At 35.3% G+C, this 22,029-nt stretch overlaps 1 protein-coding gene and 1 non-coding gene across 3 annotated transcripts in view; both read right to left on the minus strand.

Moving 5' to 3' along the window:
- Positions 1 to 22,029, minus strand: part of HEATR5B (HEAT repeat containing 5B) — a 132,339-nt gene that overhangs the window by 46,816 nt on the left and 63,494 nt on the right. For both annotated transcript variants that reach the window (XM_043982842.1, XM_043982841.1), the window contains 7 exons: positions 19,060 to 19,204; positions 15,440 to 15,679; positions 13,685 to 13,936; positions 11,040 to 11,221; positions 7,398 to 7,466; positions 5,765 to 5,944; positions 516 to 753 (listed from right to left, as the gene is read on the minus strand). In XM_043982842.1, coding sequence (XP_043838777.1) covers positions 516 to 753; positions 5,765 to 5,944; positions 7,398 to 7,466; positions 11,040 to 11,221; positions 13,685 to 13,936; positions 15,440 to 15,679; positions 19,060 to 19,204 — 1,306 coding nt within the window. The remainder of the gene's footprint in view (positions 1 to 515; positions 754 to 5,764; positions 5,945 to 7,397; positions 7,467 to 11,039; positions 11,222 to 13,684; positions 13,937 to 15,439; positions 15,680 to 19,059; positions 19,205 to 22,029) is intronic.
- Positions 9,209 to 9,336, minus strand: LOC122745140. The gene has a single exon (XR_006355424.1). It is a non-coding gene; the product is annotated as a U6atac minor spliceosomal RNA (small nuclear RNA).

Below are 22,029 nucleotides of genomic sequence, written 5' to 3' on the forward strand. Positions count from 1 at the left end.
TACAATTGTCTTTGGTCCAAGAGAGAGACAGTTAAATGATTATTCCTTTTATTAACAAAATGCTAACATTAGTAATAAAATGATTAATTATCCAGAAACTATGTCTCTCCAACTTTTTAAATGTCACAGGGTTTTCTTGACAAAGATACTGGAATGTTTGCCATTTCCTTCTCCAGCTCATTTTACAGATGAGGAAACTGAGGCTAACTTAAGTGACTTGCCCAGATTCACATTGCTAGGAAGTATCTGAGGCCAGATTTGAATTCATAAGGATGAGTCTTCCTGACTCCAGGCCTGGCACTGTATCCACTGTGCCAGCTAGCTGTCCTGTAGCAATAGTCTACTATTAAAGACTCAATGCTTTAAAAAGGCAAATGTATCTGAAAGTATTTAAATATGTAAGTATAAAAAATACTATACAACTGTAAGATATTATTACTATGTGCCTCTAATTTTGGGGGTTTAATCCTTATATTAAACCCCACCAAAAGCAAAACTACATCTATCATACTTACCATCTGGTGGAAGCTGACTTGAAAATTCAGCTGGTAAAGTCAAAAGTGCATAATCTTTCAATGCTGCCAACCAGAGGCGGCTAAGTGTTGGCAATTCAGGCTGTACAAGTGTAATTAAACTGTCTGGTGGCAGCTCATCTATAGTCCCATAATCATCATCTTCATCATCAGTGTTTTTTATGGCTCTTTTTGGTTTAGTCTCTGCTTCCTTTTTAATATTCATAGCAACAACATAAACCTGATCAAGATTATGGCATACAAATAAATAAAAAGGAAATATTTTAGCCAATATAAGTATACATTTCAGTTATCATAATTAGCAGACTGTAAATATTGTAAAGCAACCAGTATTGTGAATTCCTGGTAACCATAAAACTCCAAATTATATATCTTACAGTAGTTTATCACCATAATCTGAGGCAGTCTCACCTCCCTGATTGACCTGTTTTATTGCTGCTTTCTCTACCCAACATACTCCCTTGCTTTCTTTGTGTTGCCTCATAAAGATTCCACTAAATTCCTTTGTTTGGCCTGGGTTAAAGTTTCATATTTACTACTTCCTCTGTCTTGTTTATAATTCTACCGACTGTTCTGTGTGAAAGTTTGAGGATAGGAAATTTTCAAGCAAAGGATTTTCTTAAGTGTTCTTCTAAATTCCAATTTGATGATATTCCTTAAGGGCCATGCAATATTCTGGCATGACAAGAACTGAAAATTATGTACTATTCATGCAGTTCACTTAGATGTATTCTTTTCTCTTTTTAAGCAAAAATTACCTTAGTTTGTTAAACATAAAGATGGGGCAACTAGCTGTTGAGAAAAGCATTAAAAAATACTTCCAAGGGGAAATGAAATATGCTTCTCCTTTGTGTATCTCCTGGGTTTTGACAACTGTCAGGTACTATCTTAACGAATGTGTTAATGATGATTAAAATAATCTAAAAAGGGAGTTTAGTAACCAGTACTAAATTAGAAACTCAATTTCATTTCAACTGAACTCATGAACATTTATTACTTTCTGGTTACATTCAACATACTCTGCTAGATGCAGGGCATTCAAAGATGATACAAAACTTACTTTCAAGCAGCTCACAATCTAATAAGGGGCAAACAACATGGAGACAAATAACTATACTAAAAGAGAATAGTATAGTACCTACAAAGAGCAAATTGAGGCAAAGTGTTATGAGAAATATGAGGAAAAAGAGTCAACTTTCAGCTAATAAGGAGTCCTTTTTTTTTTTGAAACTACCAGGGATCAATATCTAGGTATTACCAAAGAACTTTAACAGAAGTCATATTTGCTGTTCGTGACATTTACATTTTAAGACTGAATACAGTAAGAATTTCAAATATATAGTATAATGCATATTATTACTCCTCATCATATGATGTTTTGATCACATTACTGAAGCAAATGAATCAACACATTATGAAAGTCAACAGAACAGCTGTCACTCGGGAAATGATCTCGTGATCAGGAACTTTACAACTGTCACTTCTTTAGGGGAAGTTGCTGAATGTGGTTGGAAAATTGAGAAAACATTCTGTGAAGATGAATTGTATTTTTGTTTTATCACTATACTTTTTATCAACTGTGCCATTTTACATCCTCGAGAGATTTGCATTTGACAGTCAAAAAAAGTATAATGCACTTTGGGTCCAAAATCAAATTCCACAAAAACTACAAACAATGTATTTTTATGTTTTTCAAAATAACAATGAAGCAAGTCTTAGAAAAAGAAAACTACATTTTCTTACAATACTTATTACCTAAAGTATTGAATCTTATCTTAATTTAAAAGAAATACTGAATTTATCAACAAGGATAAACAATTAATATAAATATTAATGTTGTAACTGTTATCATTGCCTAAGCAAAAACAAAAAAATAAAATAAAATGGCAGAAAGGCATTCTTTTTAAAAGACAGCTTAATCTGGGTCCTAGAATTCAGCAAAAAACAAACGAAAAGTCCAACATCCCATGAAAAATTTTGGAAATAGTAAATTTTTCCACTTCACTTGTGGAAAGAAAAGTGACAAAACTTATGTCCTTCACGTCTATCAATATTGCTTACATATTCTAGGGTAGCAATTCCTTAAGTCGGTTCTAAAGGGATAAAGAGATTCTCATAGTTACTGAAGGCTTTCTAGTAAAAAAAGATGCTGCTGTTAGAAAACTAAGAAAATGGGCTGGATGAGGAATTTTTTAAAAGTTACTAGAAGAGGTATTTGGGAACAAAGCATCAGAAGTTAGAAATGCCTGGTAGAGAGAGGAAAAGACAGAAATTATGTAAACAATTGAGAAAAACTGTTTTTGGATTGAGAAGAAAAAAAACAGGTACTAAAAATTAAATAGCAGGACTTGAAAAATTCATTCATATGTCAATGGAGATTCCTAAAACAAAGCCAGATGAGAGAAGACTGGTTAAAAAAAAAAGGTTTTCTATAATTTATGTTTATGCACATGCCTTACCTAAGTTCCCCATAATAATGAAGAAGTAATTAATATAAAACTAGAGACATTTCATTTGGTTTACTTTGTAACAAGAGAACATCCAAAGAAATTGGCAATAAATCAATGCTTATAATTGGAAAGGAGGAGAAATTAAGCTTTCAAAGGAATCTGACAAAATCCCATGACAAAAGTTTTTTTTTTTTAAATCAAACAAAATTGGTTTACAATTTAAAACACCATAGAAAAGAATGATGAAAGATTATGAGCAGTGTTGTTGTATGGTTGATTTTCAGTCATGTCTGACTCTTCATGAAACCATTTGGGGTTTTCTTCACAAAGATATTCAAGTAGTCTGCCATTTCCTTCTTCAGCTCATTTTACATATGAGGAAACTGAGGCAAGTGACTTGCCCAGGGTCACACAGCTAATGTCTGAAGTCACATTTGAACTCAGGAACATGAACCTGACTGCAGGCCTGGTATTCTATCCATTGTGCCACCTACCTGTTCCTTATATAGCACTAATGAATACTGATGCAAAATTTTAAATAAAACTCAAAGAAAAAACTAGAGTAATATATCAAAATTTATTTGGCTAAATTTGTGCTGGGGATTCAAGGAATCAATATTACAAAAACAATTAATATATTCATCATATAGTATATAAAGATAGTTTGTCTAGCTCAAGATCAATTTGTCAAGCTATCTTTATAGACGTATCCAGATAAACATATAGACAGGTAAATGTCTGTCTCTGTCTCTGTTTCTGTCTCTGTCTCTGTCTCTCTCTCTCATTTACTCATATATACACAGATATAAACATATCCACAGATATATAGATACATCTCCATCTATGCCTATACTTTGTAAGGCTTATACTTATAAATGAGTGTTATATTATTTCAAAAATTTTTCTATATCTGTTGAGATACTCATATGATTGTGAATGTCTTCATTTTTAGTAAGATTAAACTGTGAACCATTCTTGTATCCTGGCAGAAATCCAACTTCATCACATAATGTTTTGGATAAATTGCTATAAAAAACCATTATATCCTCTTGCCAGGATTTTATTTAGAATTTTAAAATTAATATTCCTTAATGATATTAGTCTATGGTTCTATTTCTCTTTTTTCCCAATCTTAATAGTATTTTATTTATTCCAGTTACATGTAAAAGATAGTTTTCAACACTCATTTTATAAGATTTTGAGTTCAAAATTTTTCTCCCTCCCTTCCCTTGCCCCTCCCCAAAACGGCAAGCAATCTGATAAAGGTTATAAATGTACAATCATATTAAACATATTTCCACATGAGTTATGTTGTGAAAGAAAAATCAAAACAACAGGGGAAAACCTCAAAAAAGAAAAAAAAAGTAAAAATAGTATGGTTCAATCTGCATTCAGATTCCACAGTTCTTTTTCTGGATGTGGAGAGCATTTTCCATCATGAGTCCTTTGGCATTGTCTTGAATCATTGTATTGCTAAGAAGACCTAACTCTATTACAGCTGATCATCACACAATGTTGCTGATACAATGTTCTCCTGGTTCTGCTCACTTCACTCAGCATAAGTCCTCTTAAGTCTTTCCAGGTTTTTCTGAAATCTGCCTGCTCATCATTTCTTACAGCACAATAGTATTCCATTACATTCATATACCACAACTTATTCAGCCACTCCCCAATTGATAATAGGCATCCCTTCAATTTCCAATTCTTTGCCACCACAAAGAGAGATGCTGTAAATATTTTTTGTACATGTGGGTCCTTCTCCCTTTTTTATAGTCTCTTTGGGATACAGTAGTGGTATTGCTGGGTCAAATGGTATGCACAGTCCCAAAGCCCTTGGGGCATAGTTCCAAATTGCTCTGCAAAATGGCTGGATCAATATGCATTAGTGTTCCAATTTTTCAACATCTTATTTCTTTCTTTTAGCATTCTCTCCCCTTAAGTATTAGGACTATAAACGGAGTTTAGTAGAGTGTTTTATTTCTCAATTTTTGTGAAACATTTTTATAGAATAGGTAATAGTTTGGGTTTTTTTTTAATGTTTGATAAGAATTTCCCTATAAATCCATTTAGACCAGGAATTTTTTTCTTTAGTTGTTCTTTTAAAGATCCATTTCCTTTTCTGAGATCTGAGTAATTTGAGACCTTGATTTGGTATTCTTTTCATTTGGGCATCATATTTTTTTAAGGCAGTCCATTTCTTTTGTGCTCTTAGTTTTGTTTATATATGTGCATACTAGGTTCTGATAGAATTATTTTTATTTCTTATGGATCTGCAGTGATTTAACTTTGTTCATTTGTTAGTTTTTAAATCTGATTTTCTGTTCTCTTCTCTATAATCAGGTTGGCTAAAGATTTATTAATTTTTTTAGTGTTTTCTTTTCTTTTTTTCCAGATTTGATAAATGTTTACTTAATTACAGTTAAGGGAATTAGATTATTTGTATTCTACAGAGTGTACAGAAATGGCCATCTGTCAAAAAACATGAGTTTCATGAAAGAATCCTAATGTAAAATAAGTCACTAGAATAGTCTTGATAGGGAGACATTTGTTTTAACATGGACACTTTAAATGCACTTGAATTTTATGCTGCCCTATTTTCTTTTCTTTGGCAAATTGATATCTAAGTCTGTACTAGCCTTTTGCTAGTAACCATTCTATATTTGAGCTTCAGAACAATGCAGAAATTAAGTGTTGCTTCTACTTGATTTTTCAGTAGTCTTTTCTAAGATTATTTTTAAATGAAGTTACAAAGCTTTAAAAAAATAAAAAGTAAATTGTTACCTCAGCCCAAGCTTTCAGCACTGCCAGTTTTTCCATGGTTGTGGCACTCTCTCTATAAAGTTGACTGGAAGATCCTTTTCCTGCCTGTACTTTGTCAAGTGAAGAAACAAGCAAATTGTGTACTCGACGGAGGTCATTGAGATCACTAACAACTCCACTTCCAATCCATGTGCTACAAACCTGGACAAATAAGAATAAAGTCATTTTTCATGCAAACAAATGAAATCCTTTCTTTAAAACATAAGCAGCAAGGAATATTTGTTGTTCAGTCGTTTTTCAGTCATGTTCAAGTCTTTGTGACTTCACTGGGAGTATTCTTCACAAAGATACTAGAGTGGTTTGCTATTTCCTTCTCCAGATCACTATGCAGATGAGAAAACTGAGGCAAACAGGGTTAAGTGACTTGCCCAGGGTCACACAGCTAGTAAGTCCAGATGTGAGTCCAGATGTGAACTCAGGAAGATAAGTCTTTAGGAGTCCAGGCCTGGTATTCTATATAGGCAGCACCTAGTTACCCAACAAAGGAGTATACAATATGAATAAAGGAAGAGAAAGAAAGAAGTACTTGTTTGGAGAAGACAGGGAAGAATATACCAATAGTATGTTTTGTTGAACTTTAGCAATTCTATAAAAGGCATAATGGCTCTACTATATTTTCTATACTATAAATTAATATCTGTTTATACTTATGTAAAATTACCATGATTTTAAGAAAAAAAGTTTTGCTGACCCAATTCATTTAATCATTCTCATTAACCTAGATACATACATCAATTAATGAGGGCTTATATTTTCTTTTTTGAAAGGAAAAATATTTTTCTACTGATATTTTTCTTCTTTTTGTCCAGAATGTAAGCTGAGGCATAACTCTATCCTGATAGATATTTAAAAGCCCAAATAAATCATTTTAGAATTATATACAACCTTATTTATAGATTAATATCAAGTAACAAAATCTTTAGATTCTTGAAAACATTACAATAGAAAGAATATTCAATTCACTCCATAAAAAAAAAAAACCCTGCACTTTACTGACAACTTTCAGAATACTTGGTCTTATAAATAAATAGTCATATGAGAAAATTCACTTTGATTAATATTATAAGAAAATATTTTCAAATGGTGAAATCTTTTTTAAGATAAAAAAATAGTCTTTTAGAAAGTCACTTAACTTCTGTTTGCTTCTGTAGTTTGAGAATAATAATAGCACCCACCTCCCAGAGTTTTTGTGAGGATCAAATAAGAGAACAGTTTCTTGCCCATAGAAAGCACTATGTAAATGTTAGCCACTATCATTATAATTATTATAATTATAGTTTTTTTTATTCTATTCAACTATCCAAAAATCTTCTTGTTACTAAATTACTGATTATTACAGATGTTTATTTATTATGGGCTCTTATAGACCATTCTTATAGAATTCTTAAACTTGTAATTTATTTTTGCCTCACTTATGATTTCTACATCTACTTGCTTATAATATGTCTTGTTAGATATAAAGACTCAAAGTTGCATATTTTTTCTTTTGTTAGCAGTATTTTTACTTCATTTATCTTTTCTTATCATTTCTGAAAGAGAAGTCAATTCCTAAAGGTCTCAGCATTGACTATAAAAATAATATTTTTCTTCTTACCTGGCAAGCTTTTGCAATTATATCTGATGGAGTATCTTGTGAAAAAGCTGGTCTGAGAGCAGCTCCCACCTAGATAAGGAGAAAATAAGCGTTTTATTTATGAAAGGAAAACAATAAAAGTGAAAACAATGTTTATGTCCTTGAAGACAAAGAAACTTTTTCTGTTCTTCTTTCACCACAGGGCTTTTCCTTTACTTCCTAAAAGGTTATCAGGAACTAACATATATAGCTATTGCATCTTTAGTCATTAGATTTTTAACATCTAATAACTATTTTTTTTGTTTGTTTGTTTTTGTTTTTGTTTTTTTAGTGAGGCAATTGGGGTTAAGTGCCTTGCCCAGGGTCACACAGCTAGTAAGTGTTAAGTGTCTGAGGCCAGATTTGAACTCAGGTACTCCTGAATCCAGGGCCAGTGCTCTATCCACTGCGCCACCTAGCTGCCCCTCTAATAACTATTTTTAGAGAGAGTCCCAAAGTAACAACCCATTAGGACTAATTTTTTATTTTTTAAAAAATTTTAGCACTAATATTTTATTAATAACATTATTATGTTATCCACCTCTGTTAGAATGAAAAGAAGGCCTCCTTGCCAGAAGCCTTATTCCAGTAAGTAAATGTAAAGAGAATAAGAAATGCCAATTAGTTATATAAAAGTTTAGTTTGGGAGGAAGGGCATTAGTAAGGATAAGCCTAATGTATAAAGTATGCTTGAACCGTATCCTAAAGGAAGAGAAGAATCCCATGAGATAATGGAAGGAGAAAGTACATTCTAGATATGGGAAATGGTCAATAAAAAGGCATGTAGATAGGAAAGACATGTCGTATTTGTAGAACAGAAAGGCCAATTTAGCTGGATCAAGAGTGCAGAAAGGGGAGTAATATCCAGTGAGGCTGTAAAGATGGTTTGGGAGCCCAGGGCTTTAAAGCTAAAACACTGGGTTTATATTTAACGCCAGAGAGACCACTGAAATTGATTGGGCAAGGGGTCATGGTCAGAGCTACACTTAAGAAAAATGACTTTAGCACTATTGTGGTGGATGGATTGATGAGACTTGAGCAGGGAGACCAATAAACAGGCCATGGCAATAGCACAGGAAAAAGTGACAAAGTACTAAACTAAGGTGGTAACTCTGTGGGTGAACAGAAGAGCACCTCTCAGAAATGATAAATGCTATTGGATAGAAATGGCAAGATCTGACAACTGATTAAGTATATGGGGTATGGGAAAGTGAGAATATAAGGATTATGCAAAGGTCCTCCTAGTACATGGGGGAATGGAAAAATAATGGTGCCTTCAAGAGAAATAGGCAAGTTTGGAAGGGTTTGTTGTGGGGGAAGAGGAAAGAAAGAAAATAAGTACTTTTTTTAAGATATGCTAAATTTGAGATGTCTCAGGGACATCTACTTAGAAATGTCCAATAGGCAGCTAATGATATAGAACAGAAGCTCAGGAGAGAGACTGGGATTAAATATTTAGATGGGAGTCACTGGCATAGAAATGATAACTAAACCCATGAAATCTCATAAGGCCATAGAGAGAGGACAGAGAGAGAATAGGATATATAGAAATGAAAGGATTTAAGAAAAGTCTGATTGAGGACTATGATGTGATAAATTATGTATTCCAACCCTCCCCCAGTAGAATGTAAACTCTTTGAGAGAAGGAACTGTTTTCAGTCTTATCTTTAGATCCCTCAAGTCAAGCACAGTGCCTTGTACATAATGGATGTTTAATAAATGCTTATTGAAATGGTCTTGTTATTCAAATACTGGTCATGGCAGGAAGATGAAATTTAATTTTGTGAGAAACTAAAGTCAGTTGTATTCTTGCTATAGAATAGGTGTCAATGCCTTAACCGTATATGTGTTGTAAAGGCCACTAGGACCTCTTCCATCCTTATCAAGGGGAGTGCTAACCTTCTCTCCTTTCATACAACACATCAGTCATATTCTTAATCAATTTTAGTAAAAAGTCTTTAGTATACATTAAACTCCCAAACTTAGAGTTACTTCCAGACATTACCAGTGGAATCCATTATGTTATGTCAGTAGTAACAGGGAAATGGTGCCAGTGTTCCTGCCATCTATTAGAGAGCCTCTTCCCTGCTGAGATGGATACATGTTAATGAAAAGTGGTAGTCAGATTTTTGTGCAGCCCAGGTGGGCTAGAAGCTACAGTTATCTGTAAAGATGATCAGTTGATTAAGTTAAATTCAATAAACATTTATGTGAGTGGAGCATAAGCTCCAGTAGCTCTTAACAAGCTAGAAAAGTTTTGTGTTTCGGACTAGTGGTAGAGAACATGCTTATCGTCTACAGATAAACCTACCTAAAATTAGATACATCACCAGAAGCTTGGGAACTAGGTGATGAATTTTTCTGACCACAAGGCACAGAAGGGCTGTAATCTGGGCTATTGGAACAAGCACCCACAACAATGAAATCAGGGATCTTTGAAGTATATTGAAATGTTCTCTGTGTGTTAGATATTGGCTCTGCAATTTAGTCCAACGGTACTATTAGAACTCTAGACCAACCTTAACAACAGACAAGAAACTGGGGGGAGAGGTGTGGTGTTTATACACACGCATGCACACACCCCTTGGACAATCTGCAATATTTTGGTATTGTGGGTGCTCATGACTCCAAGAAGCAAATAGCTCTTAAATTTGCTAGTTTTGGGGGCAGCTAGGTGGCGCAATGGATAGAGCATTGGCCCTGGATTCAGGAGGACCTGAGTTCAAATCCGGCCTCAGACACTTGATATTTACTAGCTGTGTGACCCTTGGCAAGTCACTTAACCCCAATTGCCTCACCAAAAAAAAAAAAAAAGATTGCTAGTTTTTCTAATGAAGCCATAATAACAATAGCATTCAGAAAACCTGATGTACTATTTACTAAATTATAAACAAGCGTAAGGAAAAGCTTGAATATTTACAAATAATACTTCTCTAAATAAAGACTACTTTAAGGATTATAAAGAAAAAACTTTACTAACTCTAAAATACTTCATTATTCTTTGTTGCAAGAGTTTTTGTTTTTTATTTCTTAAAGTACTCTACCTCAAAGTTTTGAACTGACAGGATAACATCTATTACCTAATTTGGAGAATATATCTGTTCCATTATTAATTACAAGAGGAAAACATAAATTTAAACTTGAAAATATTGATGATTTCATTTAATATTTTCTAATCTTTTAACTTTCAACTGTTCTTAAGATTTTAAATTAAACCATCATATTATAACATCATATCTGAGATACAAGAGAAAATTGATTTTTGCTTTGAAAAGACCTGGTCAGATTTTAAACTCTAAAAAACAATAGCAGATCCACAAAATTATTTTAAACAGAACATGTTAAATCGTATGGTTCACTCCCCAGGTACAAAACAAGACATTTCAGATGGGACTTTATCCTTGCTTTATCATTATTACAATGAGACCTCATAAAAATTTATTAAACTATCTTCAAATATCACAGTTTCTTTGAATATTGGATGATACAGTGCCATGGTAGACAAGTAAATCCCATATGAGTGAACAGACTGGATTCTCAGACAAAAATTCCTTTAAGGAGTCAGAGATCTCGAAATTGTTACTCAAATACTATATGTTAAGAGATGGTTTGCTAATATCTCACATTAGCTTGGTACTGCTCCAGAATCACATGACCTGGAAATTCTGGCTCAGGCACAGACGCAAATTTCTTGATAATGTCTTCAAGTGCTTGGAGCCCCGCCATCCTCAGCTGGTTGCTGTGATCAGTAGCAGCCATGAATGCCATGCGTATCAGGTCAGAGAGATGGAGCACTAAAAGATCATCTAAAAATAAAAACAGAAACCAGAGTGAAAACTTTCCAAAATATATTCTGTATATTAACATGGAAACTGCTTACTTTAAAAATGCTGACAGCCTTAACACCTAAAATACCTGAGAAACTACTTTAAATAGCAAAATGTAGATGGGATCAGAAATTAAAAGATATATAGAAAACACAAAGGGAGATGTTAAATTTGGAAAAAGTATCATCGGGGCAGCTGGGTGGCGCAATGGATAGAGCACCAGCCCTGGAGTCAGGAGTACCTGAGTTCAAATCCGGCCTCAGACACTTAACACGTACTAGCTGTGTGACCCTGGGCAAGTCACTTAACCCCAATTGCCTCACTAAAAAAAAAAAAGAAAAAGTATCATTTTCTGACTCCCTTACTTAAATGGACCCAGCATATTACATTTTTTTTTTTTTTTTTTTTAGTGAGGCAATTGGGGTTAAGTGACTTGCCCAGGGTCACACAGCTAGTAAGTGTTAAGTGTCTGAGGCCGGATTTGAACTCAGGTACTCCTGACTCCAGGGCCAGTGCTCTATTCACTTTGCCATCTAGCTGCCCCCTGCCATTTACTTTCAATGTGATTTTGGACAAGTCATTTAACCCCTTTGTGCCTCAATGTTCTCATCTATAAAGTAAGGAGGAATTAGGGTTGAACTTGATCACCTCCAAAGTTGTTTCCAGCGCTAAAGCTGTTGATACCTCAGGACTAGATACTTTGACCATTTAGTCTAAATTATATAGTCCAAATATGTTACTTAGGTTAAAAGCTCTGTGGAGGGACCATGAACCTCTCGGTCATGGTATCTGCAATAGCAACTAATACAATTCATGCCATATAGGGGTTCAATAAATGCTAATGAATGAATGATGAAATCTTTCTAGAAGTTGAAAGCAACAAAGCAAGTAGATCTAGGGAGAGCATTATTAAAGAGGCATTATCTTATCAAAAAATGCTCACTTCTAGGCAATCTTCCCCAATGATGGGGGAATAAGCTCAGTTGCAAAGAATCACATAGGTAGTAGATCTACTCTTGTAGGCACCCTCTGTCCTAACTCCCAAGCAGTATAAGGCCCAACCAAGGATTACCTAAAATTCCCTTGGAAAATACAGTGACAGCAGAGGAGCTCATGCATGATTGACCTTCCCAGACCTATAGCAGCCAGCTCATCAAAAAGAAGACAGGAGATTAAAAACCCAAAGCATCCAAGCCAAGCCACTAAAAGCTTCTCAGAGCCTTGTTAGCTGTCCATTCATCACTCTCTCAAATACCATCCTGTAGCCTGAACAAAAGCTAGGCCGGTCTGACCAGTTTACAAATCCATTTCAGATAGTGTAAAACAGGCTTACATCAGTGCTTTGCCCTTACCTAATATGGTTGTGGGGGAGTAGAGGAGAGAGAGGTGAGGAAGGGAAGTTGCTCCTGTTGTTTATCTGCAGTACACAATCTGAAATGAACTCCTCTCCTTCATGCTAGCTGCTAACAGGAGACAGCACCATGACATTATAAAGCATGCTGCTATGTTGATGCCGGCCTCTATCTACTTAGGTGTGTTTTTTCACAGCACAAGCTGAATTGAGGCTTCTTGTAAAAATTACCTGAACTATATGATGTGGTCTGATGATACAGTTTGACAATGAGAGGATATGTCTGACCATGTATTATAATAGCTGATTGAAGAGGAGGCTACTAAAAATCTTATCAGAAAGAAAGTATATAGATGTGCTGTTAGTTATAAGCTTTTACCTCTCTACTTATAGATTATAATACCTACACTACTTTCTGAAATTTTATGGTTTTAGTTTTCTTGCACATCCCATATTGTATCATGAGTTTTGACATTCTCTCTGCTCAGACTGTAAATGATCTCTTCACCCTGAAAAGGTCATGCAATAAAATTTTTTTCATTATATCAAGGATTATTATGGATAAAATTTGATGTCCTATTAATACTCTAAAGTGTTATTGTTGCCCTTATCTTTATGACAAAGCAGTAAAAAAAATCTATTCTCACTTTTGAACATGTGAGTCCCCTTGTTCATATTATTTTTCAAGTACAGTGGAAAGAACACTAGACTTGTAGTCCAAAGATATGGATTTGATTCCAAGCTCTGTCATTTGTTGGGAAAAAACACTTAGCATTCTTGAATCTTAGTTTTCTTATATATCATACGGTAATAATACCTATAATACCTATAATACCTATTCCACAAGGTTGTGGTCAGTAATGATATAATGTATATAGAAACTATAAGTCATATAAACATACTCTATTAAACATGAATATGGCAAAGTCAGTTGTTATAATGGATAAGAAAGGCAACTTAGGCAAGGGAATGCATGGTGTCTTTGAAATGAATAACTCTAAAATATTGTAATTGCCGGTAAAATACATAGAGTCAAGAAAGACTTTTGATTAAAAAAACCACATTTACAAATGCAAAAATTCCATATTTACTTGTAGGATTTCTCAGTTTTGCTGAACGTGCCATAGCAAGATCAAAGTGAGCCTGGTCTGCATTCTCACACAACATGATGACTCGACACAAGCAGTCAGCAGCAAATACCCGAGTAGCCCAGCGAGGAGCTACAGAAGGCTTTGATTTATCCTCTTCCCCTAATGTGGTAAACATAGTATCATCATCCATCTCATCCTTCTTCTCAGATTCTTCATCTTTTCCACCACTTAAAGGAGTTGTAGTACTCATGTCTGTAAGGCACAGAAGTACAGAGGTCTAAGGCAACTTAATTATTAAGTATCTATGTACAAGGCACTATGTTAGGCACAAGGGAAACAAAGATAAAAACAAGAGTCCTTATCCTCAGGAATCTTTCATTCCATAAAAAGAATGTTATATGTACACAGATAAGTGAAGATTAAGTGATTTGAGGAACGAGAAAGAATTAATTGAGGGGTTCAGGAAAGGATTTAAGAAAGAGGTAGGGCATAAAGCACTGGCCCTGGATTAAGGAGGACCTGAGTTCAAATTCGACCTCAGACACTTGACACTTACTAGCTGTGTGATCCTGGGCAAGTCACTTAATTTTCATTGTGTCGCAAAAAAAAAAAAAAGAAAGAAAGAAAGAAAAGAAAAGGAAAGGAAAGAGGTAGGATTGCTGCTTAGAATTCAAGAAAGAAAAGGATTCTTAAAGGCAGAGGTAAGGAAAGATTATATTTTAATCATGGGTAAGTATATTAAAGGCCTACTATGTGCCAAATGTTTTATTAAGTGCCAAGGTGCAAAGAAAGGCAAAGATAGCTTCTTTCCTTGAGAAGTTGAGATTCTAATGGGGAAGACAACATGTACATAAAAAGATACATTTACAGTAAGTGGAAGATAACCTTAGAGAAGAAGGCTCTTACAATTGAGGGAACTTCCTATAGAAGGTCACAATTGACCTGAGTTTTGAAGAAAACCAAAGTTTCTAAGAGGCAGTAAATGATAAATATTCCAAGCATGGGGGACAGTCAAAGCAAAGCCCCAGAGACAGGAGATTGAGTGTTGTGTGGGAGAAATAGTAGGCCATTATGGATGCATTGCAGAGATTAGAGAGGAAAGTAAAGTGTATAAAGACTGGAAAAGTAGGGAGGACTCAGGTTGTGACTTTATATATTTGATCCTGGAAATAAGAGGTAGCTGTTGGAGTTTGTTGTGTAGGAGAGTGATGTGGTCAGATATCAGGAAAAGTAGGAAAATCAATTTACTAGCAAAGAAAATAGAATTAAGAGAAAATATACAGAATGACCATAAAAATGTAAAGGAAAATTCTAAAAGGCATCAGAATTACAATCATTGTAAAAGCCAATAGATATGATTTCCCTCATCTTGAAGAAAGATGGTAGACTACAGTTACAGAATGAAAAATACATTGTCAGATGCAGTCAACGTGTTAATTTGTTTTTCTTAACTATATATCTTTGTTATAAAGGAGCTTTCTATGGGAAGAAGACACTAAGAAGTGATTTATGTAAAAAATACCAAATAATCACTAACAAAACATTTTTTTAAAAATATTTTACTATTCAAAATTAGTCTATATATACAACAGAGATTTCCAGGTTCCAAGTTCATAGACAATTAAGTTATAACTTCAAACTTATAAATGTGTTTTATATCATTATCCAATCAACAGAATTATGGTAAATATGTAACAAACAAGGCAATTTTAAATAAAGACTAGTTCTAATAAAATACACTCATTCAATACATACCACTGGAAGCTGCCAGAACATCCTTACAAAGCATTAGCCAGTGTGAAAGTTTGTCTACAGCCAGGGATGAAAGCATGTGTCCTAAAGTATCATGGATGTCAGAACATAATTTTCTATCAGTCTCCCGGTCTAGCATTCCAAAAAGAAGCCCTTCCAAGCCAGTTTCTGTTATATTGACACCTTGGTGTCGACAATGGATGTCACGTCGAGAACTAACCCCCGGTGCAAAAGGATTCATATCTGTAAAATAATTTTCACAAAAGAACATGTTTAGCATCTATGGCCCAACTCTTAGACAACTGTGTTGACATTTATTCACAACAGGATAACAACTATAGGCCTTTCAATAAATTTCAATTTATTTAAATAAGTATTCTCTCCAGTTAACACCTTTTCAAAATAAATTACAATTTAATTTGACAGTAAGGGTAAAGAACCATATCTTTATGAATTATATTTATCCTGAGCAGAGCACCAAGAAGTCTTTAACAAATACTGTGAAACAGAGAAAAAAATCTGGAATCAAAATATATAATAAATATAATCTTGACCTTGATGTCTTGTAAACATTAAACTCAACATATTCAAAACTAATCAAAAACTAAACCTAAATCTTCCCCTCTTCCCTATTACTCTCAAAGGGTACCACCATCCTTCAGTCATGCAAGGTCACAACTTAGATATAATCTTCAGTTCATCACTTTCTCTTACCCCTCCCAACCTAAAATCTACTGTCAAGTCCTGTTGATTCTACCACTGAAACATCTTTCATATATGTACCTTTCTTTTTTCTGACTCTGCCAATCTTTATCTGACACTGACACTAACCCCTTGAGATCATGCATAAGATGATCAGTTGAAGAAACCAAGAATGTTGTCAAATATTTGAAGATCTATCATGTGGAAGAAGGATGAGGCACATCTTAGCCAGAGAGAGTAACTGGACCCATCATCTCATGTTCTAGTTTCCTTGCATATGAATTTTGCCAATTTTACCAATTCCGATTCTAATCCAAAATGGTATCCATTTTCTCTGTTTTCTGTTTTTTTTTCTGTTCCTAGGATGTGGAACATTGATAAACAAAGCCATAAAACTGAGTCAACAGGTTCCACTAGAAATCCATGGTATTTAACCTCAGTTGTACCCTCTGTGGTCCTTGGAAATTCTTTAATTCATCTCCGATTGAATGTTATTACACTTTAGGATTTCTTTTAGTCATCTCATTTACTACTAATAGCTTCAACATTGCAAACATATTAGTAGAGGCCTTCATTATTACTCACCTAGAGTATTTTATAAGTTATCTAAATGGTATTTCTATTCTCTTCCCTACTTAAATTACTCTAAGCACTGCCCAATCTTCAAGTATAGCAGTAATCAAGCCAACCCTGCTTAAAATCCTTCAATGTATCTTTCCTGTCAACTGAATAAAGTATGAGCTCCTTAGCCAGTCATTCCAGACCATGTATAACCTGATCAAACCCACTTTCCAAGTCTTAATTTGCATTTCTCCCCATCCCACACCTCACACTCCAACTAAGCCTGACAACTCAATATTTCCGAAACATGCCTTGTATGTACCCCTTCTTCCTAGAAAGACCTTCCCAAATATCTTTCACTATTCTACTTCTTCCACAAAGCCTTTCTTAATTCTGCCCTCCCTCAAATCTACATATTATTCACCTCTTTTTTTAAAATGCCTACAGCATTTTATATCTCTACTAAGGCACTTAGCTACATTAAATTTATATAATAGCTATATGCTTATATTATATTCAATAGTAGATTATAGGGAGGCAGAGCCAAGATGGCAGAGAGAAGTCAGCGAGTTGCTTGAGCTCTCCTTTGATTCCCTCAAAAAGAACATTAAATCAAGCCTCTGGACGGATTCTGAAACTACAGAACCTGCAAACAGACAGAGAGAGACACAGTCTTCCAACCAGAGACAATTTAGAAGACTTCAGGAAAGATCAGTCTCACTCAGGCAAAAGGGAGGCACAGCACAGTGCAGCATGGAGTGGGTCGGAGCTTAGCCTGTCTTTTAGTTCCTTTTTTTTTGGAGAGTTTTAATCCAATTTAGGTCTCAAGAAAAGGGTATCCAGTTTGGGAGCACATATGGAGTCAGTAGTGATATGTTGTAGGCCACAGCTGAGCAACTGAGGCCCCTGGATCCTGGCTCAACAAGCTGGTGGAGCAGCAGGCCAGTGGTGAAACCCATCAGCACCAGCCAAGAGGGCAGACTGCCAGCTAGAGGGCCACCCACAGGACAAGCGTGACCAGGCCTGGCCATGCCAGCGAGCTGGGAGCAAGCCCAGGGCAGTGAGAAATCCACAAGCCATAGAGGCCTCAGTGTAGAAAGCCAGTGACACAGCCCCTATACCCCAGCACAAGAAGTTTGAAACAGGGACCCTGGTGTCCCCAGAGCAGACCTCAACTTAAAAAAAAAAATAAGATGCAATAGTAGATTATAAATTCCTTGAGGGTAAGAACTATATGTTATTTTTCCAAACTATCTAGCACAGTGCCTTATATATAGAAGGTGTTCAATATTTATCATTTTGATACTAAAATGATTCCTTTATTTTTAAAGGATTTTTATTGATTCTTTTAATTTTAGCTATTTCTAATGATCAAATGAGATAATCTGTTAAAAAAAAGCTTAGCATAGTCCCAGCCACACAATAAGCACTATATAAATGTTAACTATTGTTATTATCATTTTTATTATTATTTACTTTCCTCCCCCATATGCAGTATTTTTTCCCTTAAGTAAAAAGATGGCACGGTGATACTTATATATTCCAACAGTAATGTATATTGTGACAATTGAATGTATAGATTATCTAATGATGTATTGGATGATTACATCTTTTAATTATTTTACTGAAATTATTGCTATTTTATGTACTGCTCTTTAGGATTAGTCCAGAGATTCTGAATTTTCCCTGTAGCAGCTGAGCTTCTCTCTAGCTTTTTGTTTTACCAATAGAAGTTGCCACATGTCACTACTGACTCCATATGTGCTTCCAAACTGGATACCCTTTTCTTGAGACCTAAATTGGATTAAAACTCTCCAAAAAGAAAAGGAACTAAAAGACAGGCTAAGCCTAGGGCTTTCCTTAGCTATATAATAACCACTGCTAGTTCATTTTTCATAAATGAATTTTTTTGCTACTGTGACAGTTACTTTGAAGTTGTCTACTAACTAGCCAAAAGCTTTCAGTTGCCTTTAGGCCTCACCTTGAAGACTTTGCCTTATCTTCACCTTCAAAAATCTTTATTATTGGTATGATAATGAATTAATTTATTTATTCATTCCAGAGATTCTTCTAGGAATCTTCAGGGAATACAAAAAGTATACTTTTGGGATGACTATGCTTGGTTAAAAAGCAGCAAAATTTGAGCAAAAAGAGAAACAGAGAGAGAACACCCAAGACAATGGATTTCTAAAGATGTTTGTATTAAAATATTAATGTTCATATATGAGTTTACATGCCAAAAGGGGGGAAAGTCTTATTTTATTTTTATATTAAATTTCTATTCCTTAATAACAACAACACTATCCTTATAAATATGTACACTTCAATGGAAAGGAATAGTAAATGCAAGGCTCACTTACTGATGCCACTGCTTTCTTTGTCGCCTGCATTTTTTGCAAGGCTCATAGCATATTCACATACTTCAGCAGCTTCTCGTTGTGCAAGTTGCCGAAGACATGCAACTGCTGCCCTTCGGAGTAGTAAATGGGAACTACATAAATGAACCTGTAAACACAATATCAAAAGAATTAAAGAAAAGGGATATTGATTTGTTCAAATAAATTTGTTAACAATTAGTAAGACAACTGCGCTGGCTCGGTCATGTGCACCGCATGCAAGACGGGCACATTCTTAAAGACCTACTCTATGGCGAGTTAGCCTCAGCCGAAAGACCTACTGGATGCCCCCAGCTTTGCTACAGAGATCTATGCAAGCGAAACTTGAGGGCTCTGGGAATAGACATCGGCAGCTGGGAGGAGATGGCCAAGGACCACGCCCGATGGAGTTCAGTACTCAGGAGCAGCTTGTGCGCAGCTGAGATGGGCCTTCAAGCTCAGGAGGAAGAAAAACAAATGAGACGCAGGAACCAACGGGCAACAGAGAGCACAGTTTTCCAATGTCCTTGTTGTGGCAGGAGCTGCGGCTCCCGTATAGGACTGCATAGCCACACTGTGGCCTGTGGCTCTTCATGGCGCTGATCCACGACTGGTGGAAGTCGTCTACTACTACTACTACTACTACTACTACTACTACTACTACTACTACTACTACTACTACTACTAGTAAGGGCTCTTTTACAAACAAGAAAATAGAAAGCTCTAGTTCTCCATAGGCAATGGGACATTCTGATAGCCTAATTTGTTTGCTGAGCACATAGTAAAAATCATATAGAGAAGTCAATTAGCCAGCAATCTCAGTCTTTCTTCAGGGGGTCCTGACTCATCTTTCAGACACAATCTCACAAGCTTAGTTGTATGCCTTACCAAATTACAAAACTAATAAATGGAAAAGTCAGAACTTGAGTTCAAATCGTCTTCTTTGTGGGTTAATAAGGATTAAGTGACTTGCCCAGGGTCACACAGCTGGTAAATGTCAAGTGTCTGAGGTCAGATTTGAACTTAGGTCCTCCTGAATCCAGGGCCAGTGCTTTGTCCACTGCACCACCTAGCTGCACCCCCAAAATCTTCTAATTCAAACTCTAGTATCCTTTTTCACTATATCATGCTAGTAGGATATGTTTAAGAAGAAAAATAAATGTGTAGTCATCTTCAAAGGCAAAAAAAATTTAAACTGAGTTATTTGGAAAAAAACAACAACCTCATTTCCCAACAATACAAGATTAATTTAGCATTTATTATTAAAGTGACAGGGTTTTAGAAATCACGGCATATTGATAAAGCAAAAAAGATAAGCCAAGAAAAAGAGACAGAGACAGAGAGAGAATAAATTGAGGAAACCAATCAACATTTATATACTTACTATGTTCCAGGTACTATACTAAACATTAAGAATACAAAGTCGTAAAAAAGAGTCCCTGTCTTCAATAAGCTTACATTCTAATGGAAGAGAAATATAGGTATACAAAAGATATTTACATAGTAAATGGAAGGTAAAGAGGAAGGCACTGACAACTATGGGAAATGGAAAAGGACTGATGGATGAAGGTGTATTTGAGTTGAATTTTAAAGGAAGTAAATGAGAATTTCAGAGTCAAAGGTTGTGAGAGAGAACATTTCAGGCACGGGAGATAGCTAGTGTAAAGCTTTGAAGATAGGAAATGGATTGTCATGGGTAAGGAACAGCGAACAAACCATTATCACTAGACTGTAGAATGGTCAGACTTGTACTTTAAGAAAGTTGGAGGATGGACTTGAATAGAGGTAAGACTAGAGGCAGAGAGTCCAATGAGGAAGCTGTTGTTCTTTGTCCTTCATAGTTGAAGGGGACCAATGATATCAAAGAGTGATCAGTACACTGAGTAAGGCAGAGTTGCACAAAGTTGTCAGCCTCACTCTCTCTCCAGTCACCGAAGTCCAGTGGCAGGACAAAAATCAGGACAACTGGCAATGGCCAGGGAAGCAGGGGATGGCCTTGGTATCTTTGATGTCTATTATAATAGTGCAGGCTAGAGGTGATGAGAGCCTGAAATATGGTGGTGTCTCTGTGAGTGCTGGAAAGGGGACATGAGAGAAATATAAAGAAATCAATAAAATTTGGCAAATAATTGTTGTCAAGGAGAGAAGTTGGAGTAAACGTGAGAGAGATGTTGAAGATGAGACCAAAAGTTGAAGATAACACCAGTTTTGAACATGTTGGACTAGGATAGTGCTGCTCTTCACATTAATAGAGAGGTTTGGTAATCCTCTGTTGGTGGAGTTGCTCAAAGGGCTATAAAACTGTGCACACCTTCTGATCCAGCGATATCACTGCTAGGTTTATATCCCAAAGACACCCCAAAAAGGGAAAAGGATCTATTGTACAAAAATTTTTATAGCAGCTCTTTTTGTGGTGGCTAAGAATTGGAAATCAAAGGGATGCCCATCAATTGGGGAATGGCTAAACAAGCATTGGTATATGATTGTAATGGAATATTTTTGTGCTATAAGAAATGACAAGCAGGATGATTTCAGAAAGACCTAGAAAGATTTACATGAACTGACGTATAGTGAAGTGAACAGAACCAGGAAAATGTTGTACAAAATTACAGCAATATTGTTTGATGAAGAACTGCAAATGACTTAGCTATTCTTAGCAATACAATGATCCAAGAGGATCCTAAAAGACTAATGATGAGGCATACTATCTACCTCCAGAGAAAGAACTGATACTGATTAATACAATCTGAAGCATGCTATTTTACACTTTCTTTAATTTTTTTGTTTTATTCGAGTTGTCTTATACAGAATGACTAATGTGGAAATGTTTTACATAATTGCACATGGATAACTTCTATCTGATTGCTTACTGCTTCAGGAAGGCGGAAGGGGAGGGACAAAGGGAGGGATAGAATTTGGAATTCAAAACTTTAAACAAAAAGGTTTAAAAAATAA

The sequence above is a fragment of the Dromiciops gliroides genome, chromosome 2 (assembly GCF_019393635.1).
Source record: "Dromiciops gliroides isolate mDroGli1 chromosome 2, mDroGli1.pri, whole genome shotgun sequence".
Taxonomy (NCBI): Eukaryota; Metazoa; Chordata; class Mammalia; order Microbiotheria; family Microbiotheriidae; genus Dromiciops; species Dromiciops gliroides.